This window comes from Saccostrea echinata, unplaced genomic scaffold (genome assembly GCF_033153115.1).
Source record: "Saccostrea echinata isolate AGI-Se365-2 ecotype Australia unplaced genomic scaffold, CSIRO_AGI_Sech_v1 ptg000054l, whole genome shotgun sequence".
NCBI lineage: Eukaryota > Metazoa > Mollusca > Bivalvia > Ostreida > Ostreidae > Saccostrea > Saccostrea echinata.
The window spans coordinates 25238447-25257248 of NW_026889803.1; the positions used below are offsets into that span (position 1 = coordinate 25238447).

Genomic DNA, 18802 nt, shown 5'->3' on the forward strand with positions numbered 1-18802 from the left:
ACTTCAACTTGCTTACCTTTTCAAGATACTCTTCCATAATGGTGTTAGGATCTTCTAAGTTAGTTTCTGCTGCCCAGTTTCCATACATACTAAGGACTCTAGGGTACAGCTTTGCTGCTTCCAAGTTGCTTTCTTGCAACTAAGGATGTCAAAATGTTCACTAAACAATTGTTCTAAATTCCAATGAGATGTAGAATTGGACTGATAAAAATCAGACATGGAACGTACATGTACATCATGTAAGGCTACATTTAAAACACCTAACATCTAAAATAAAATTTGAATCAATGTGTAACTCATTGTTTCATTTAAACAATAAACTGTTTTTAACAAGGTACCCTGCCCCCCCCCCCCCCTTTCCAAGTGTGATGATTCCAAAAATTCCTTTTAAAGGAATGATTTCAATGTTCAAAAGTTTCAAAGAAGCTGAAAATGTTCAAAAGTTTATATCAACACATGATGGACCATATAGCAATATTAATTACCAGAGTAATTATTTTCAAGATACATTAAAATTGTCAACTTCACAAATCAAACCTTACTTGCTCTAACATCTTCAACAACTTCTTTGTTAAGTGTTTGGCAATGTTTTGTTCTCCTCTGGACCAGAAAAGTTTTGCTTCTTCAGTTAGTTTATCAACTTGCATATGGAAATCTGAAGCTTCACAAGATTTCAGTTTACTTACAACTCCTTCAGCAACCTAAAACATAAACCTCAAAATAATGCAGTAGCCTTAAATATAAACCTCAACATAAGAAGAGCCTAAAATATAAACCTCAATATTAGTAGAGCCTAAAATATAAACCTCAGCATTAGAAGAACCTAAAATATAAACCTCAACATTATCAGAGCCTTAATATGAACCTCAACATCATGCAGTAATCCAAAATATAAACCTCAATATTAGCAGCACCTAAAATATAAACCTCAACATTATCAGAGGCTAAATATGAACCTCATCATCATGCAATAATCTAAAATATAAACCTATGATAACATCAGTAACCTATGCATAAAAAAAGTAATAATAATAAAAATAACAAAACAAACCAGATGTCTCCTATTCTGTATTGCAAGTCTTGTTAGATATAGTAATTCCTTCTGCATGCATGCTTGCACTGCATCTGTTTGGATGGGTAGCACCTGAAGTACAGAGAGTCTAGTGATGTGGATAGGTTCTATGTAATCAAACTCATTAAATGACACCCTCTCTTGCGCCCAGTTTTTCAGCACATCTTCAAGTGGTTTGGATTCTTGCCTGTAAATACAACAACAGACCAATGGGCTAGCAGGTTATGACCAACTTAACCCCACATGGACCTGGAACTCTGCTGTGACCATTTGAAAGGAATTTGATATTTTTTCTTTAACTTTTTAACTTTGATCAATATCTCATAAATCTTCCATTCCAAATTGTTAAGTAAGGCTGTGAACAAATAAATATGCACTCAAATATTTCATTTATGGTTTGACAGGCAAGAAAGGTTTTTATTATCTATACAGCATATCAGTTATCTTAATGAGGGTAAAAATAACTTAAACCATTTTCTTTCCCAGATTAAAACAAACCCTGTAAGTGCTCTGACAGTCTGATCAATCTGGTAGATACATTGCAGATCAGAAAGAATGGGATACAGACATCGACAGCTCTCCATGCTGGCATCTTGTAATCTGTCAACCGCATTTTTCCTAGTATGTACATAAAAGCTTACAATTAAAATACTACTCCATATAACAATTCCTATCACATGAATTCAAAAAATCACTTTAATTCTAAATTAATGTGAATTTATATGACAGGACAAATGATGACACCCTCCCCAATCACCAAAAGGGCATTCTCCATGAATGGATATTCAAAATTTGAAAACATTATCACTGCTATTTCATATGATATATGTCTCAAAATATATAATTTAGTACACAATTATGAAGAAACTGCAGATCATAAGCAATATTAAAGTAAAAATTCTGCAATCTTTGCAAAATACTGCTATGACCTGATCAAAACATTATTCTTTTGAAAACTTTAACCTTGACCTAATGGCCTTGATTCAGGATCAAGGGTTTTTAAACCAATTTAAACAGAACAGTGGTAAATATGAACTATGCATGAGCACTGTATTTAGGAAAACACTTCCTAAACATTTTGACCTTGACAAAATGACCTTAGCTCTTGGTTATGACACATCTCTGAACATATGCTTCCTTTGTATCAAGTTTGACCTTTTAATGATTATTATGTGTGTACAGATATGTCCCAGACGGAATTTTACACTAGAGACCCTATGACATTGATTTCTTCCAAGTAACTTTAGAGTCAGAACACACCTTCTGTGCATAAATGACCTTTTTGCTAAGCATGTATCTTCATTACAAAATTAAAGTTCTGTTTATTTTTTTCTTTTGTTTTGTTTTTTTTTTCAAATTTGTATTTCTTTCATCTTTTCATTGTCAAAATAAATGGTTAAGGTTCAGGATACTCTCCTGTCATTAGCATTTTTCTTTTAACCTTTGAGCTTCTTATATTTGTCAATTACAAAATTACAGATTGGAGAAGAAGTGATGAACAGGCAGCAGGACAGACAGAAGCACAATGAGATATTTTTAAGGATTTTAATAAAATTGAAAATAATTTTGCTATAGGTTATATAAAATTTAAATCAGTAATGCTGAAATTTTCACCTTGCCATATCCAGAGCAGAGGAAACAAGAGAGAACTGGGAGTGTTTTAGTGAACACAAGGATCTGTGCACTGCTTCATCAAAACTACATTCATTGCTAGAAAAATAAGAGGCCCTTGGGCCACATTGCTCACCTGAGCACTTTTGGTTAGGAAAAATCAGTAAACAGTTCAGTATTGATAAATTTATATATAAAGGGGGATGATTTGAACAAACTTGAATCTGCTTCTGAATTAATAAGACTAATTATGGCTTTGATGTTCTTGAAAAAAAGACTTTTAATTATTTTTCCTATGTATTCCAATGTAAAACTTAAAACTATGATCTCCCATTGTGGCCCCACCCTACACCCGGGGCTCATGATTTGAACAAACTTGAATCTACATTACCTAAGAATGCTTCCATATGAATTTAACTTATCATAGCTTTGCTTCTTGAATTTTTTTTTTATACAAATTCCTATGTAAAACTTTGATCACCAATTGTGGCCCCTCTCTACCCCTAAGGGTCATGATTCGAACAAATTTGAATCTACACTATCTGAGAATGCTTCCATGTAAACATGAGCAACCAATGCTTTGCTGTTCTTAAGAAATTTTCAATTATTTTTCTTTTTTCCTTTGTAAAATTTTGATCTCACATTGGGGCCCCTCCCTACCCCAGGGGTCATAATTTGAACAAATTTGAATCTACAATTCCTGAGAATGCTTCCATGAAATATAACCTATCATGGTTTTGGTGTTCTTGAAAAGAAGTTTTTTAATTATTTTTCCTATATATTTCTTTATAAAACTTTGATTGTCCATTATGCCCCCCCCCCTTCCCCCCTGGGATCATGATCTGAACAAACTATAACCTACACTTCCTGAGGATGCTTCCATATAAATATGACCAATCATGGCTTTGCTGTTCTTGAAAAGAAGATTTTCAATTATTCTTCTTATGTTTTCCTTTGTAAAACTTTGATCCCCCATTGTGTCCCCTCCCTACCCGTGGGGGGGGGGGGGGGGGGTCTGAACAAATTTGAATCTTCACTACCTGAGGATGCTTCAGAATAAATATGACCAATCAAAGCTTTCCTGTTCTTGAGAAGTAGATTTTTAAAGATTTATCCAATGTATTCCTATGTAAAAATTTGATTGGTCATTGTGGCCCCACTCCATCCCGGGCGGTCAAGATTTGAATAAACTTGAATCTACACTACCTGAGGATGCCTCCACAGAAGTTTTACATTTTTGGCCATTAATTTTTCACTCATTTGTAATTATTGGAAGAAGGCATGGCCCTTCATTTGAAAAAGCTTGAATTCTCTTTACCCAGGGACACTTTGTGGCAAGTTTGGTTGAAACTGGCCCAGTGGTTTTTGAGAAGAAGTAGAAAATGTGAAAAGTTTACAGATGGACAGAGAGATGCCAGACAAAATGTGATCAGAATTGAAGCTCACTTGAGCCTCAGGTGAGCTAAAATTTATAGGAAAATTAAATTTGAAAATTAAGCTACATATATTTTGAATAACATAAATACTTCTCAACAGAAAACTACAGTATCAATTATGTTTTGATGTTTCAGAAAAGCATAATGATGGAGCATTATCAAACAGAGACCCTTCTGAAGTTATTTTTACCTTTCATCTATGTTTAGATCCCACTTTCCGACTTTGATTGCAGACTTGAAGATTAGATTTCTTATTGCATCAGACTTTATATTTGAATAATTTTCTAGGTAGCTGTCCAACAAGTTTTTCGATCCAAAGCTGTCAAGAGCCTATTTGTTTAAATTGTAATAAACATGAAATTTTCCCCCATCTACATCAGCTATCATTAGTTATCATTAGCTATCATTTGTTATTAAGTAGAGCTGCACTTTACCTTAAGTAAGTCCACTTCTTGTTCACTGTGTTGCTGGAGCCCTATGTCATATGTGATGACAGCCTTCTCCCACTGACCCTCATGTTCATACATCCTTATTCTATTTAAAACAAGAACAGCAATAACCTAAGTATCAATGATAATTATCATACCATTAGGGGACATAATTTAGGTGAATTCAGCATGCAATCTTTGAAATGTGGGCCACAAGATAAAACATTCATATTCTTTTTAATTCTAAAATTTAATTATATACACCAGAATTGATAAAAAAAATTACAACAGTCTATTTTACAATAATGGTTCAACAAAGACAACTTCAGTTACCTAGACACTGGATCTGCAAGACGCCCTGCCCCACACCCATATACCCCATCTGGATCCCCAATCTGTCTGTAGGCCTCCAGGAGTATGTCCTGTACATTCAAGGTCACCTCACCAGAAATGGAACTCAGAGAATCGACCTGGGAATCTTGTGTAAAACTCTGGCTTACAGCCTCACTTAATGAAGAGGATTTCTTCAATGTCTCTTCCTGTTTTATCCTAACAAATGTTTTGTTTTACTCTGTTATATTGTATCATATTGAAATAATGAACTGTATTTTACAAAGAAATATTGATATACTGGAGTATGATCCAAGCCATAGTCCTTCTCAAATACACATATTAGCATATCACCTTTTTAAACTATAATTATGAATTTCTTTGCAACAGAAGAGTTGACAGAAGATTTATAATAACAATCTGCAAAATCTCAAGACTGAATTGTTTTACAAACCTCTGGCAGTTGCACCAAATCTCTGCATAAAAAACTGCAGAGAAATGTGCAGAGGAGGACAAAGCAGCCTTGGCTATGTGGAGATAATTGACATCCAACCAGTAGTTATTATCCCACACTGTCAGTGGATTTCTCCTGTAATATATTGTTTTCAAGTTGCCATTGAATATTAATTTATAATAATAAATACTTTTGTAAACTGTAACTAATGTTTTTACCTCACATTAACAGATTCAAGGGTCAAGGTAATAATCATAATTACAACTAGACTCTTGTTGCCATGGCAACAAAAAAGTCTTCCGTTCTTCTAAATCTGTAAGAATTTGCTTTTTTCTGTGTCAAAAACATACATATCATATTAACTGTGAAAGAAAAAATAACTGGAAAAAAGTTCTTTCAGTACTTATGGTACTTTGATTTTCATGATCAATCTTGTATAATGCATTTGGCACCTATGAGAGATATACGTATATCATAGAGCAAGAATGATTAGCAATTTAAAAAAATTGTTTGCAATCATTTCTAAGACAAACAGACGAACGAACACCGTACTATCAGCTATCAAGATTTGACAGCATACCTAAGTAGTATAGAGGGGGACATTATATCCAGGATTGAGGTTCAAAATTGAGGTTCAGTTTAGACCAGGAAGGTAATTAGGGAGGACCGTAACAGGAAGTCAATAAGTAGTATTAATACGAGGATTAGAATGATGAACAACGTTTCTTCGTTATTAATTTATTTCATTTGATATATGAAGATATCCAATCACAATTAGCGCGCTGTGGTTAATTAAAAGAATTGGTGATCAAAAAAATTGATTTTGATAAAGATGAACATGTAGTATAGAGTGATGCAAAATAAGCAGATATGAGGTTTGAGGTGGTGAACCCGACATAAACCCGGAAGATAATTGTGAAGGAGTATTAGTATTAACGTAATCCGGAAAATAACTTGATCCGAAAGTATTGATTAATCTTCTTGAATGACAGATTACAAGTAGAGAAAATCAAATTGTTTACTTGTAAAACAATTAAACTCAGATTCATCACACAAAAATTTAAAATACAGATACAAATTTAGAAAATGTTTAATAATGATTGTGAAGGAGTTTTGGCTTAATCCGGGAAACAACTTGATTTGTCTTTTTGAATGAGAGATTATAAGGATAGCATATAATTATTATCTGTATTATAAGAGTATATATATTTGATTTAAAAAAGAGAGGATGAAGAAACGTGTAAATTTTAGCAAACACAACTCTGTTATAAATAACCCGTATGAAGATCGACAAGGGTATGGATGTAGATGTCGTTTCAAGAGACGAATTGAAAATGCATCAGATATTATTGAATCGGTTTTTGATGAAACATCTTGAGAAAATATCTCTTAAATTTGTAAAGTGTAGTCGATCATGTTAGTTCAATTCAATGACAGCATACAATCATCGAAATCCATACTTCCGATTTGTATTATTTAATAGTCATGATTAATCTATAAAAACACAAAACTGTTAAGACCGGAAACTACGTTTCTGACAACACAATTTGATGATACATTTACTTTCATTTGTCTCAAAATGAATTCTCACTGTAAACTGGATTTTGCTAGTCTACGATTTTATTTAAGATTTCAAATCCTTGCTCAGATATTTTATTTATTGTTTAAATTTTTATGTAAAAAATTCAAATCTTTGTTCATATATATACTGGTATATATTTTATTTATTTTAAAGTTAGATAATCAGGTTAACAAATTAATCATACCCCACCCTTCTTTACTAGAAGATATTTTTGTAAATAATAACTTGTACATATTTTAAGTATTTTGAGATGTACAGACATTCTTCCTTCGAAAGGGAACTATGAGTATAAGTAGGTTGGATTACCACTTGCAGAGCAGAATTAAATCCAAGTTCATCTGAAATACAATGAAACTAACTAATAAATGAAACTAATGTAGTATTACAAACAGAGACTATATTATTACCTACTTAATTATCAGGTGGGACCAGTACATACTGATCTTGAAATCTATCTAATTCTATTTCCACTTCTGAATTATTTAATACAGAAGGATAGAGGGTTAGCATATCGCCCCTCAATCGCTTAATGCGAGATTTCAACATCCATCTGATACTTTTAAACTATTCTGACAAAGTGTCAAGGTCTTCTTTTTTCATGTTTGACCCATCGCCTGAATTCATAATATTTATAAAATTATAACGCCAGTTGAAGGAACGGGGTTTCCCTAAATTTTGGCCCTTTTAAAATAAGAGGTTTTAGGTCCTCATTATTAACTATATTTACTTGACCAGTAATGAATCTGTATGTAAAACAACGATACGTGTAAGTCCCTTCAATGACAAACAGTTCTACACTCTGGCATACACACCTTTGCTCACAGTCATTATAAAATCAGACCATTTGATAATCATGAGTAAGACCATGAACCATGAATTGTGAAAATTGGTTATATAACAAGACACATCTAATTTGTCATATAAATTTATTGACTATGTATATTTTTTAGTTTGATGCATGTATTTTACACAATATGTAAATACATCTTCATCATAACATGTCAATTTGATAATAAAGAATTAGATTTAAACAAAGACTTTGTTTTATTGTTACATAATATCAAATCACTTGTACGTGAATTATTCATCCCTTTCCCCGTCGTCAGATTCTTCCTCGGAATGATCCTGGTAAAAGCTGTCATCAACCTCCAACAACTGATCAAACTCATGTCTATATTTATTAAGAGTACGGGAAACCGCTCTTTCCAGATTTATATCCTTTTTCTCCATAAGGGTTGAAACATCTTTCTTGATGTCGCGATGGAGTTTGCTTCGATTCAATTGCGCCAAAATTAAAAGAATTCTTTTGTACTTCTTAAAAAGTAAGTTTCTGTCTTTGGGTAACATCATTTCGCTTACTTCCTCTCGAGCTTCCGTTTTGGATAGTTTTGAATTTTCCTCCATAAGCTTATAAATTTTTTTTTCGAATTGAGATTGATTTTCCTCCCATACTTCATTGACTAGAGTAGCGAATCCTTTGTCATCATCTTCGTCACTGACGTCAGACATGGTGTCGCTTTCAGCTGTATTTTCTTCCATTGGGCAACCATTTTTGATATGGCGCTGTAAATCGTATGAGCTGGCATACATGGTTCCGCATTCGGCGCACGATGGGTATTTCTCGTCAAAATGCATATTTCTCGAATTAAGTTGCGATGGCCAAGGATAGGTTTTAAGATTATCAGCAGCTCCCATTGGTTTTCTTTGATAATACAACATATTTTTTTCATGATTATCCTGCATTGGTTTCTGAAAAGGCATCTCCTCGCTTTGATCGTCGGTGTGAAGAGTTTGATAGTAGGACGGGTAACCTGGAAACGTCTTCTGTGTTTGATATTCTGCTTTCAAATGATATCCAAAGTAGTCTCGCGCTCTTATATATGGTTCAAATATGTCCGTCTGGAATCGCTTTGATTCCGGGGTCATTTGCTTTAAATCTAACACTAATGCTCCGTATGGGATTGATACAGCTTTTTCATAAACGTCTAGAAGCTTCTTAGAATTTCCTGGGTACATCTGCCGTGCTAGGATTCCGATCTGTTGTCTATCTCTGGGATTTTTAAACAGAACTATGTACTGACTGTTTAAACTCATGGTTCGATTTTCTTTTCCTTTGTTGAACAAATTCTGCATGATACAGATCACACTTAGGTTGCGATGGTGTGCACCTTCTGTAAACAGCTCACAGATCTCCTTGTCCTGGGTTGCATCCTTCATCATGTCGTCAATGATCAAAAGAGTTCTTTCCCGGGGGTTGATAACTGTATCTGAATTAATTTCTTCTGTAATGCCTCGAATAAATATTATACCAGGAATCCAGTACTTTAGTTCATCATAAAGAGGCTGCCATCGCTTATAAATCCACAACATTCTCTCTGGTACTGGACTTATGAGCTGTTTACTGTGAATTAATAGTTCCTTGATCCATGTGGATTTTCCAGACATTGTCGGTCCTGCGACAATCATTGTGAAGGGATGGATAAATTTAAACTTCTCATCTTCTGATGACTTTGTTGGAAGAGGCAAATCTTGAGGAGGAGGGGGAGGAGAGGGAAGAGGAGGAGGAGAGTCCTGAAGAGGAAGAGGAGAGTCCTGAAGAGGAGGTAAGTCCTGAGGAGGAGGAGGAGGAGGAGGAGGGGTAATCATCTCCTGACGATGAGGATATGCATGAGTGGTCTGAGGATATGGTTGGCTTTTTTCATGAGCAATACGTTCATGCCTCCTCATTTTTTTCCCTATTTTCCTGAATTCAGGAAAATAGAAAACAAAAAAGCTAAAAAGAGTTAAAAAGACGCATGTCCAGACGCCAGACGAAAGTGTTGATCAAATGGCAGGGATATAAAAAAAATTAATTCCTGGGTTAAGGAGTATGAATTACAGGATATATAAGAGGATAAAGTGAAGATTCGTTCATTTTGTCCTAGACAACCATGCGGTCAATATCATGCTCTATCTGCCAGCGTAAATTTTCTAGGTACGATAACATGAGGAGGCATGAACGTATTGCTCATGAAAAAAGCCAACCATATCCTCAGACCACTCATGCATATCCTCATCGTCAGGAGATGATTACCCCTCCTCCTCCTCCTCCTCCTCCTCAGGACTTACCTCCTCTTCAGGACTCTCCTCTTCCTCTTCAGGACTCTCCTCCTCCTCTTCCCTCTCCTCCCCCTCCTCCTCAAGATTTGCCTCTTCCAACAAAGTCATCAGAAGATGAGAAGTTTAAATTTATCCATCCCTTCACAATGATTGTCGCAGGACCGACAATGTCTGGAAAATCCACATGGATCAAGGAACTATTAATTCACAGTAAACAGCTCATAAGTCCAGTACCAGAGAGAATGTTGTGGATTTATAAGCGATGGCAGCCTCTTTATGATGAACTAAAGTACTGGATTCCTGGTATAATATTTATTCGAGGCATTACAGAAGAAATTAATTCAGATACAGTTATCAACCCCCGGGAAAGAACTCTTTTGATCATTGACGACATGATGAAGGATGCAACCCAGGACAAGGAGATCTGTGAGCTGTTTACAGAAGGTGCACACCATCGCAACCTAAGTGTGATCTGTATCATGCAGAATTTGTTCAACAAAGGAAAAGAAAATCGAACCATGAGTTTAAACAGTCAGTACATAGTTCTGTTTAAAAATCCCAGAGATAGACAACAGATCGGAATCCTAGCACGGCAGATGTACCCAGGAAATTCTAAGAAGCTTCTAGACGTTTATGAAAAAGCTGTATCAATCCCATACGGAGCATTAGTGTTAGATTTAAAGCAAATGACCCCGGAATCAAAGCGATTCCAGACGGACATATTTGAACCATATATAAGAGCGCGAGACTACTTTGGATATCATTTGAAAGCAGAACATCAAACACAGAAGACGTTTCCAGGTTACCCGTCCTACTATCAAACTCTTCACACCGACGATCAAAGCGAGGAGATGCCTTTTCAGAAACCAATGCAGGATAATCATGAAAAAAATATGTTGTATTATCAAAGAAAACCAATGGGAGCTGCTGATAATCTTAAAACCTATCCTTGGCCATCGCAACTTAATTCGAGAAATATGCATTTTGACGAGAAATACCCATCGTGCGCCGAATGCGGAACCATGTATGCCAGCTCATACGATTTACAGCGCCATATCAAAAATGGTTGCCCAATGGAAGAAAATACAGCTGAAAGCGACACCATGTCTGACGTCAGTGACGAAGATGATGACAAAGGATTCGCTACTCTAGTCAATGAAGTATGGGAGGAAAATCAATCTCAATTCGAAAAAAAAATTTATAAGCTTATGGAGGAAAATTCAAAACTATCCAAAACGGAAGCTCGAGAGGAAGTAAGCGAAATGATGTTACCCAAAGACAGAAACTTACTTTTTAAGAAGTACAAAAGAATTCTTTTAATTTTGGCGCAATTGAATCGAAGCAAACTCCATCGCGACATCAAGAAAGATGTTTCAACCCTTATGGAGAAAAAGGATACAAATCTGGAAAGAGCGGTTTCCCGTACTCTTAATAAATATAGACATGAGTTTGATCAGTTGTTGGAGGTTGATGACAGCTTTTACCAGGATCATTCCGAGGAAGAATCTGACGACGGGGAAAGGGATGAATAATTCACGTACAAGTGATTTGATATTATGTAACAATAAAACAAAGTCTTTGTTTAAATCTAATTCTTTATTATCAAATTGACATGTTATGATGAAGATGTATTTACATATTGTGTAAAATACATGCATCAAACTAAAAAATATACATAGTCAATAAATTTATATGACAAATTAGATGTGTCTTGTTATATAACCAATTTTCACAATTCATGGTTCATGGTCTTACTCATGATTATCAAATGGTCTGATTTTATAATGACTGTGAGCAAAGGTGTGTATGCCAGAGTGTAGAACTGTTTGTCATTGTAGGGACTTACACGTATCGTTGTTTTACATACAGATTCATTACTGGTCAAGTAAATATAGTTAATAATGAGGACCTAAAACCTCTTATTTTAAAAGGGCCAAAATTTAGGGAAACCCCGTTCCTTCAACTGGCGTTATAATTTTATAAATATTATGAATTCAGGCGATGGGTCAAACATGAAAAAAGAAGACCTTGACACTTTGTCAGAATAGTTTAAAAGTATCAGATGGATGTTGAAATCTCGCATTAGAGAAATACCGACATCTTACGAACGAATGTAACCAAAGAAGGGGATCGTTCATTGTATTCACAGTTGCATTATTGAAATTTTCAATGTCATTAAGATTTCAATAGATAAAATCCCCGCAAGATACCTGAAAACTACTTCTTGTCGTAGTACCTACCGTGACGCTCCAATACATTTCAATGGGCATTTAAACGAGGAAAGGGGTTCCGAAAAGGGAAATGAAAGGAAAATGAAAAATGTCTTATTTCTCTCTTACGGAAAAGAGGGCGAGGGAGAGATAAAAAATTAACATAAAACAATGGCCTTTCTGTTCATGCTACTGGCTAAACGTTGTACATATAACTATAAAATTTACAGTTAAGTTGGGTTTTTATTTATTAGACTTCTAAACTGATTATATAGGGTAGAATGATGTAACTTCAACCATCTTTGCAATTTCGGTCGATCGTGAGTACCAGATAATGTTTTGTTTAATAGCTTTTATTGTGTACGTACATCTATTTTCTGCAGAAAAAAAATCGGTTTTTGAATTGCGTTTTTTACAAAAGTTTTAGTTCTATGAGTGTAGGATACCCCCCCCCCCCACTCCCCCCTCGATTCATGATATGGCTACATTTATAATACATATATATATATTGAAGCCGGGTTTTATTTTTCGCAGAATATAGTATTTCCAAGTATTTCTTAGCCATTACGAGGCATTATTACCTCTGACAATAGCGAATCGAATAGAAAATTAATCAATAGCCATTCCTAACGTGAAATATATTAGAATTTTTTTGCAAATGAAACTCGTGCATATTTAATTCAAAATATTTAGTTTTTACAAATTAAAATGCAATGCAAATTAGCTGAACAGAAATTGTAAGTTACCCTGTGCACATATGAAAGCTGCATTGGTGAGTAAATTTCAGACACGTATAGTATCAGCAAAATTAGGTTACATGTAATATAATGCATGAAGAAAATATTGTTCTGTAAAAAAGTTTGAACCCCCCCCCCCCATATGAAATAGGATTTTCGAGTTAAACCCCCCCCCTTTTTTTTTTTTGCTTGTCAGATTTTAATTCAAGTAAGTTGAATTTTCTTCTCTGGTCCCACCCCACCCCCTCCTACTTCTAAAAACGAAAATGATATGTTTCTGATTCCACTAAGGAAAAATGATGCAGTAAATCTGCAGCAATATCACTTTTACTAGAAAGAATTCATGACTGTATTAAAAAAGTATAAGTAGAAACTAGATCTACATATCAATGAAAACTCGTCTGTTCGGTTTATTTGCCTGTGTGTGCACATTTGAAGCATACCTTGACAACTCAATGAATCAGCGTCGTGCACTCGATGTCTTCAAATTATTCACACTTTGATTACTACCGTAACATTTTGTCAGTATACTTAGTTCAAACCATATTTTATTTGAAAATGACAAGCAGAAAATACAGGGAAGTAGTATAAAAAACAGAAAGGATTCGGAAACGAGTTTAAAAACTTATACTAATCCGTTTCCTTATTATTATGATTAAGATGACACACCCTTATTAGATAGCTACAAACACGGTTTGAAGCTGCTTAAAATCTAATATTTGAAATTGACATACATGTTAAATTAGAAATCATGTCGATTCACACAAACATAGTATACTCGAATCACTCTTTTCTTGTTTTTTAAACAGGATAAAAGGATTTTTTCCCTTACAGATGACGCAAGTTATGCTTTCGATTATAGCTTCTTTTTTTTTTTTAATATATTGGAGCTTCGGTCGAAATTACTCAGTGTGCGGTCAAGGTTACCCTTTACGTTTACAGTGTATCTTGTGAATTTATATTCTGACGAATAATGCATGCTTGACAAACAATGACATAATGGAACATAACTTGAGTACAAAGAAAATTAATAAAAATACCACCCTACCCAAAGGCATAAGTTGCAGGGTTGTTGTTGTTGTTTTTTTTTTTTTTTTTTTATAATCAACATATCTATACAGATATTACATATATAATGAAAAGAAGCCGCAAGATAAATTAAGTGAAGATCGCCATTTAATACATCATCCAAGAAGATACTATCTACCATATGAATGTTCATTTATTTCTTTAAAGTGATATTTTATATATATAAAAAGGACCTACCCTTCCTACTTTATGAAGTTACTTTTTCTTTTATTAGATACAATATGAAAAAAAACTGTTTCCCGACCTATTGAATATGCAAGTATTTTTTTTAGGATTGTAGTACATGGAAATTTGTATTTCATATATTTAGTTAAATGTAATGAAAACGGACATTTTATTAAATGAATTGAGCTTAGACTCCAACACAAACATCGACGTGCGCCAACTTTAAAAATAATACATTCCCCGAAGTAGTGCCACCTATTTTCTGATTTTTGATGGCTGATTTCTGAAACGTTGGAAAACAATGATAATTTATTGTCCATTGTGCTCTCTCTCTCTCTTACAAACACATAAATGTACACTTTTAATACAAGACACAATATAAGGGCATCACCTATATATAGTAACTTGTTGCCTTTGCACGAATTTATACTGGGTGGTGTGAGTTTAGATTATATCATGCTATAAAACGTAACTTTTCCCCAAAAAGAACACAGCGCACATAGTATATATACGTAAAACCACTGACGCATGACAAACGTGTTTCCTAATCCGTCTTAGGTATTATGGCATATTTTCTTCTTATAATTACATTGTAAGTGATTACAGAAATTAGACAGGAGAAATCATCATTTACAAAGTCATTAAAACACTATTCGTTCTATTGTACACATATACTTTTTTGTTCCGATTTTAAACTACATGTATATATAGGTGCAATAACTGGTCCCGGGAAAACTACCGAGATACGGGAAGTTAGGGCGAGTTACGTTCGTTCGTAAGATGTCGGTATTTCTCTATTAAGCGATTGAGGGGCGATATGCTAACCCTCTATCCTTCTGTATTAAATAATTCAGAAGTGGAAATAGAATTAGATAGATTTCAAGATCAGTATGTACTGGTCCCACCTGATAATTAAGTAGGTAATAATATAGTCTCTGTTTGTAATACTACATTAGTTTCATTTATTAGTTAGTTTCATTGTATTTCAGATGAACTTGGATTTAATTCTGCTCTGCAAGTGGTAATCCAACCTACTTATACTCATAGTTCCCTTTCGAAGGAAGAATGTCTGTACATCTCAAAATACTTAAAATATGTACAAGTTATTATTTACAAAAATATCTTCTAGTAAAGAAGGGTGGGGTATGATTAATTTGTTAACCTGATTATCTAACTTTAAAATAAATAAAATATATACCAGTATATATATGAACAAAGATTTGAATTTTTTACATAAAAATTTAAACAATAAATAAAATATCTGAGCAAGGATTTGAAATCTTAAATAAAATCGTAGACTAGCAAAATCCAGTTTACAGTGAGAATTCATTTTGAGACAAATGAAAGTAAATGTATCATCAAATCGTGTTGTCAGAAACGTAGTTTCCGGTCTTAACAGTTTTGTGTTTTTATAGATTAATCATGACTATTAAATAATACAAATCGGAAGTATGGATTTCGATGATTGTATGCTGTCATTGAATTGAACTAACATGATCGACTACACTTTACAAATTTAAGAGATATTTTCTCAAGATGTTTCATCAAAAACCGATTCAATAATATCTGATGCATTTTCAATTCGTCTCTTGAAACGACATCTACATCCATTCCCTTGTCGATCTTCATACGGGTTATTTATAACAGAGTTGTGTTTGCTAAAATTTACACGTTTCTTCATCCTCTCTTTTTTAAATCAAATATATATACTCTTATAATACAGATAATAATTATATGCTATCCTTATAATCTCTCATTCAAAAAGACAAATCAAGTTGTTTCCCGGATTAAGCCAAAACTCCTTCACAATCATTATTAAACATTTTCTAAATTTGTATCTGTATTTTAAATTTTTGTGTGATGAATCTGAGTTTAATTGTTTTACAAGTAAACAATTTGATTTTCTCTACTTGTAATCTGTCATTCAAGAAGATTAATCAATACTTTCGGATCAAGTTATTTTCCGGATTACGTTAATACTAATACTCCTTCACAATTATCTTCCGGGTTTATGTCGGGTTCACCACCTCAAACCTCATATCTGCTTATTTTGCATCACTCTATACTACATGTTCATCTTTATCAAAATCAATTTTTTTGATCACCAATTCTTTTAATTAACCACAGCGCGCTAATTGTGATTGGATATCTTCATATATCAAATGAAATAAATTAATAACGAAGAAACGTTGTTCATCATTCTAATCCTCGTATTAATACTACTTATTGACTTCCTGTTACGGTCCTCCCTAATTACCTTCCTGGTCTAAACTGAACCTCAATTTTGAACCTCAATCCTGGATATAATGTCCCCCTCTATACTACTTACCTATAAGAAAGATTATTCAATAACAGTAATTATTAAGCAATCGATTAATTGATTGATTTATTATATGTTGTTTACGTCCCTGTCGAGAAGTTTTCACTCACATGGAAACGCCACCGCTCGCCGGAGTATACTTATACTTTGGCAATTATCACCATTGAGCAGTGAATAATCTTTTTTGTGCCAGCACCTTCTGCGACACGGGACCTCGATTTATACGATCTCATCCCAAGGACCGGTCTCCACGTCCCACAATCGAAGTTTATTATACCGCGATATTTTATTTATTTTATTTTTTTCACAAGTTTGTTGCATCAGATGTACTTAAAGATCATACTTCAAGATCATTTCGAACTCAGGCTACTTTTTTGCAGTGCATACAGCGTCAGGTTATTTTGATTGACAGGTCAACACACGTGCACTTCGTGTAATACTTTTTAAGCAGAAAAATATACAGGATGTGACCATGACTGACTATGAAATCAAAAAACATTTAATAAAGAATGGGTGTCACTGATATAGAACTAATTTTTGGTCTATGTAAATGGAAAGGAGGATCGGGATTAAGAGGGAATCTCTCTCTCTCTCTCTCTTCCTCTCTCTCTCTCTCTCTCAGACGTAAATTGAACATTTCAGTATCATAATGACAAATCTACCATTATAGAATATGAAATTCTGTATACATGTAAATGTATTTATAACCACATGTTCCAGATTTAAATCTAAAACGATTATATAATTCAAATGCCTAGCTGCACTAACATCTCCAAATATTAATCAAGACCGAGGGGGGGGGGGGGGAGGCTTCAAAGGAATTAGATAGTTTTATGTTTTATGAATTATAAGGAAAAGTACAGGTCAGTTGCATGTACATAATTATATATAATTGCATAAAATTGTGTTCATTCAGGTATACTCATCCCACATATCAACAGACCTGTGCAATTTTTTATCATGTTTTTTTTTTTTCAAAAGAAAGATATAGCGAAGCATTATTTCACACAGAATCGCGTTTTCACATATTTTTTTTTAACTCTTTGAGTATTTCACAAGAATCCAAGAATCGCCTTTCACATCTTTTATAACTCCTTGGGTATATAGAGTATAGATCATGTGTCATAAATAATTCAACTTTTTATCAAATATACATGTAATAACCAAATCTAATCTATAGATTGATTTTCTTTCTTTTCAGTGGCAGATATCAATTTATTTATAAAGGCTTTAAAACAGTACTGTATTACAATTTTCTATCGCTTAATTCCTTTTTTGAGTGTATGTAATATTTTTTAATATCGGAAATAAAACTCGGAAATCGGGATAATTTCGCATTCAAATCATAGAGAATAATAAATCGTCTGCATTATAGAAAGCTTATAACTATCGTATTCTGAACTTAGTATACGAGATAGATAAAATTGCATGCCTGTCCATCACTATAAATGTATATTCAGTGCTTATAATATATTTAATTGAATTAGCTACCTATAGCTAGCATATATATTAATTTTTTGTTTTAGATATATTCATGTGTAAATCAATTAACTGTCAAAACAGACTTACACTCCACTGGCAACTTCAAACTTTACATGCACTGGAAGCGGTAATCAACGTACTCTTACATTTAGAAGATTGAATATGGAACGTCTAAATATTTTGATATGGAGAGTGTATATGTCTCTGACGTCATCGATACTATTTCCGCCTTTATCTCGAAAGTTCTATTCTCACTTACAAGTCAGAGTTATCTTTCTTTGCCCACTGTATACACACTAGGTATATAGGGAAAATGACGGTACCGAAAATCTACAAAATGTGGAATCTGATTTCAAAACAAATTATATATTTAGTATTTGTAGAAGAACCTCTGTTATACATAATAATATCTTGAAAAAATATTAAAATACAAAAAAGTTAAAAATTGACCTAACACAAGTTCACTTCCGGTTCGGACAGGAAGTACCGGAAACACACGAAAACAACTTCGAAACAAAGAGAATGTCATGATCTAATATTCCTGTAAATTTCACATCTTTACCTCAAACCGTTTCTGAGAAAAACACCGGACAAAAGTCCATTTTAAAATTGGAAATTCGGCCATAACTTCGGACCGGAAGTGAATTTTTCAAAAAGCGGAATTTTATATAAACTTCATATATCAGCCTACTATCATGTGAAAAATTGTGAAAATCTATCCAACCATCTCTGAGTAATCGCGCTCACAAAATTTGGGAGGAATAATAATAATAATAATAAAAAGAAA

The 18802-nt window shown here is 33.8% G+C and overlaps 1 protein-coding gene across 1 annotated transcript in view; it reads right to left on the minus strand.

Annotated features, from left to right (window-relative positions):
* LOC133205686 (serine-protein kinase ATM-like) overlaps positions 1-18802 on the minus strand; it is a 244053-nt gene that overhangs the window by 77105 nt on the left and 148146 nt on the right. Inside the window, exons 35-43 of the mRNA XM_061341539.1 lie at positions 5332-5466; positions 4881-5096; positions 4554-4653; positions 4310-4449; positions 2687-2782; positions 1571-1690; positions 1052-1259; positions 543-701; positions 17-139 (exon numbers count right to left, since the gene is read on the minus strand). Of these exons, the coding sequence (XP_061197523.1) occupies positions 17-139; positions 543-701; positions 1052-1259; positions 1571-1690; positions 2687-2782; positions 4310-4449; positions 4554-4653; positions 4881-5096; positions 5332-5466 (1297 nt within the window). The remainder of the gene's footprint in view (positions 1-16; positions 140-542; positions 702-1051; positions 1260-1570; positions 1691-2686; positions 2783-4309; positions 4450-4553; positions 4654-4880; positions 5097-5331; positions 5467-18802) is intronic.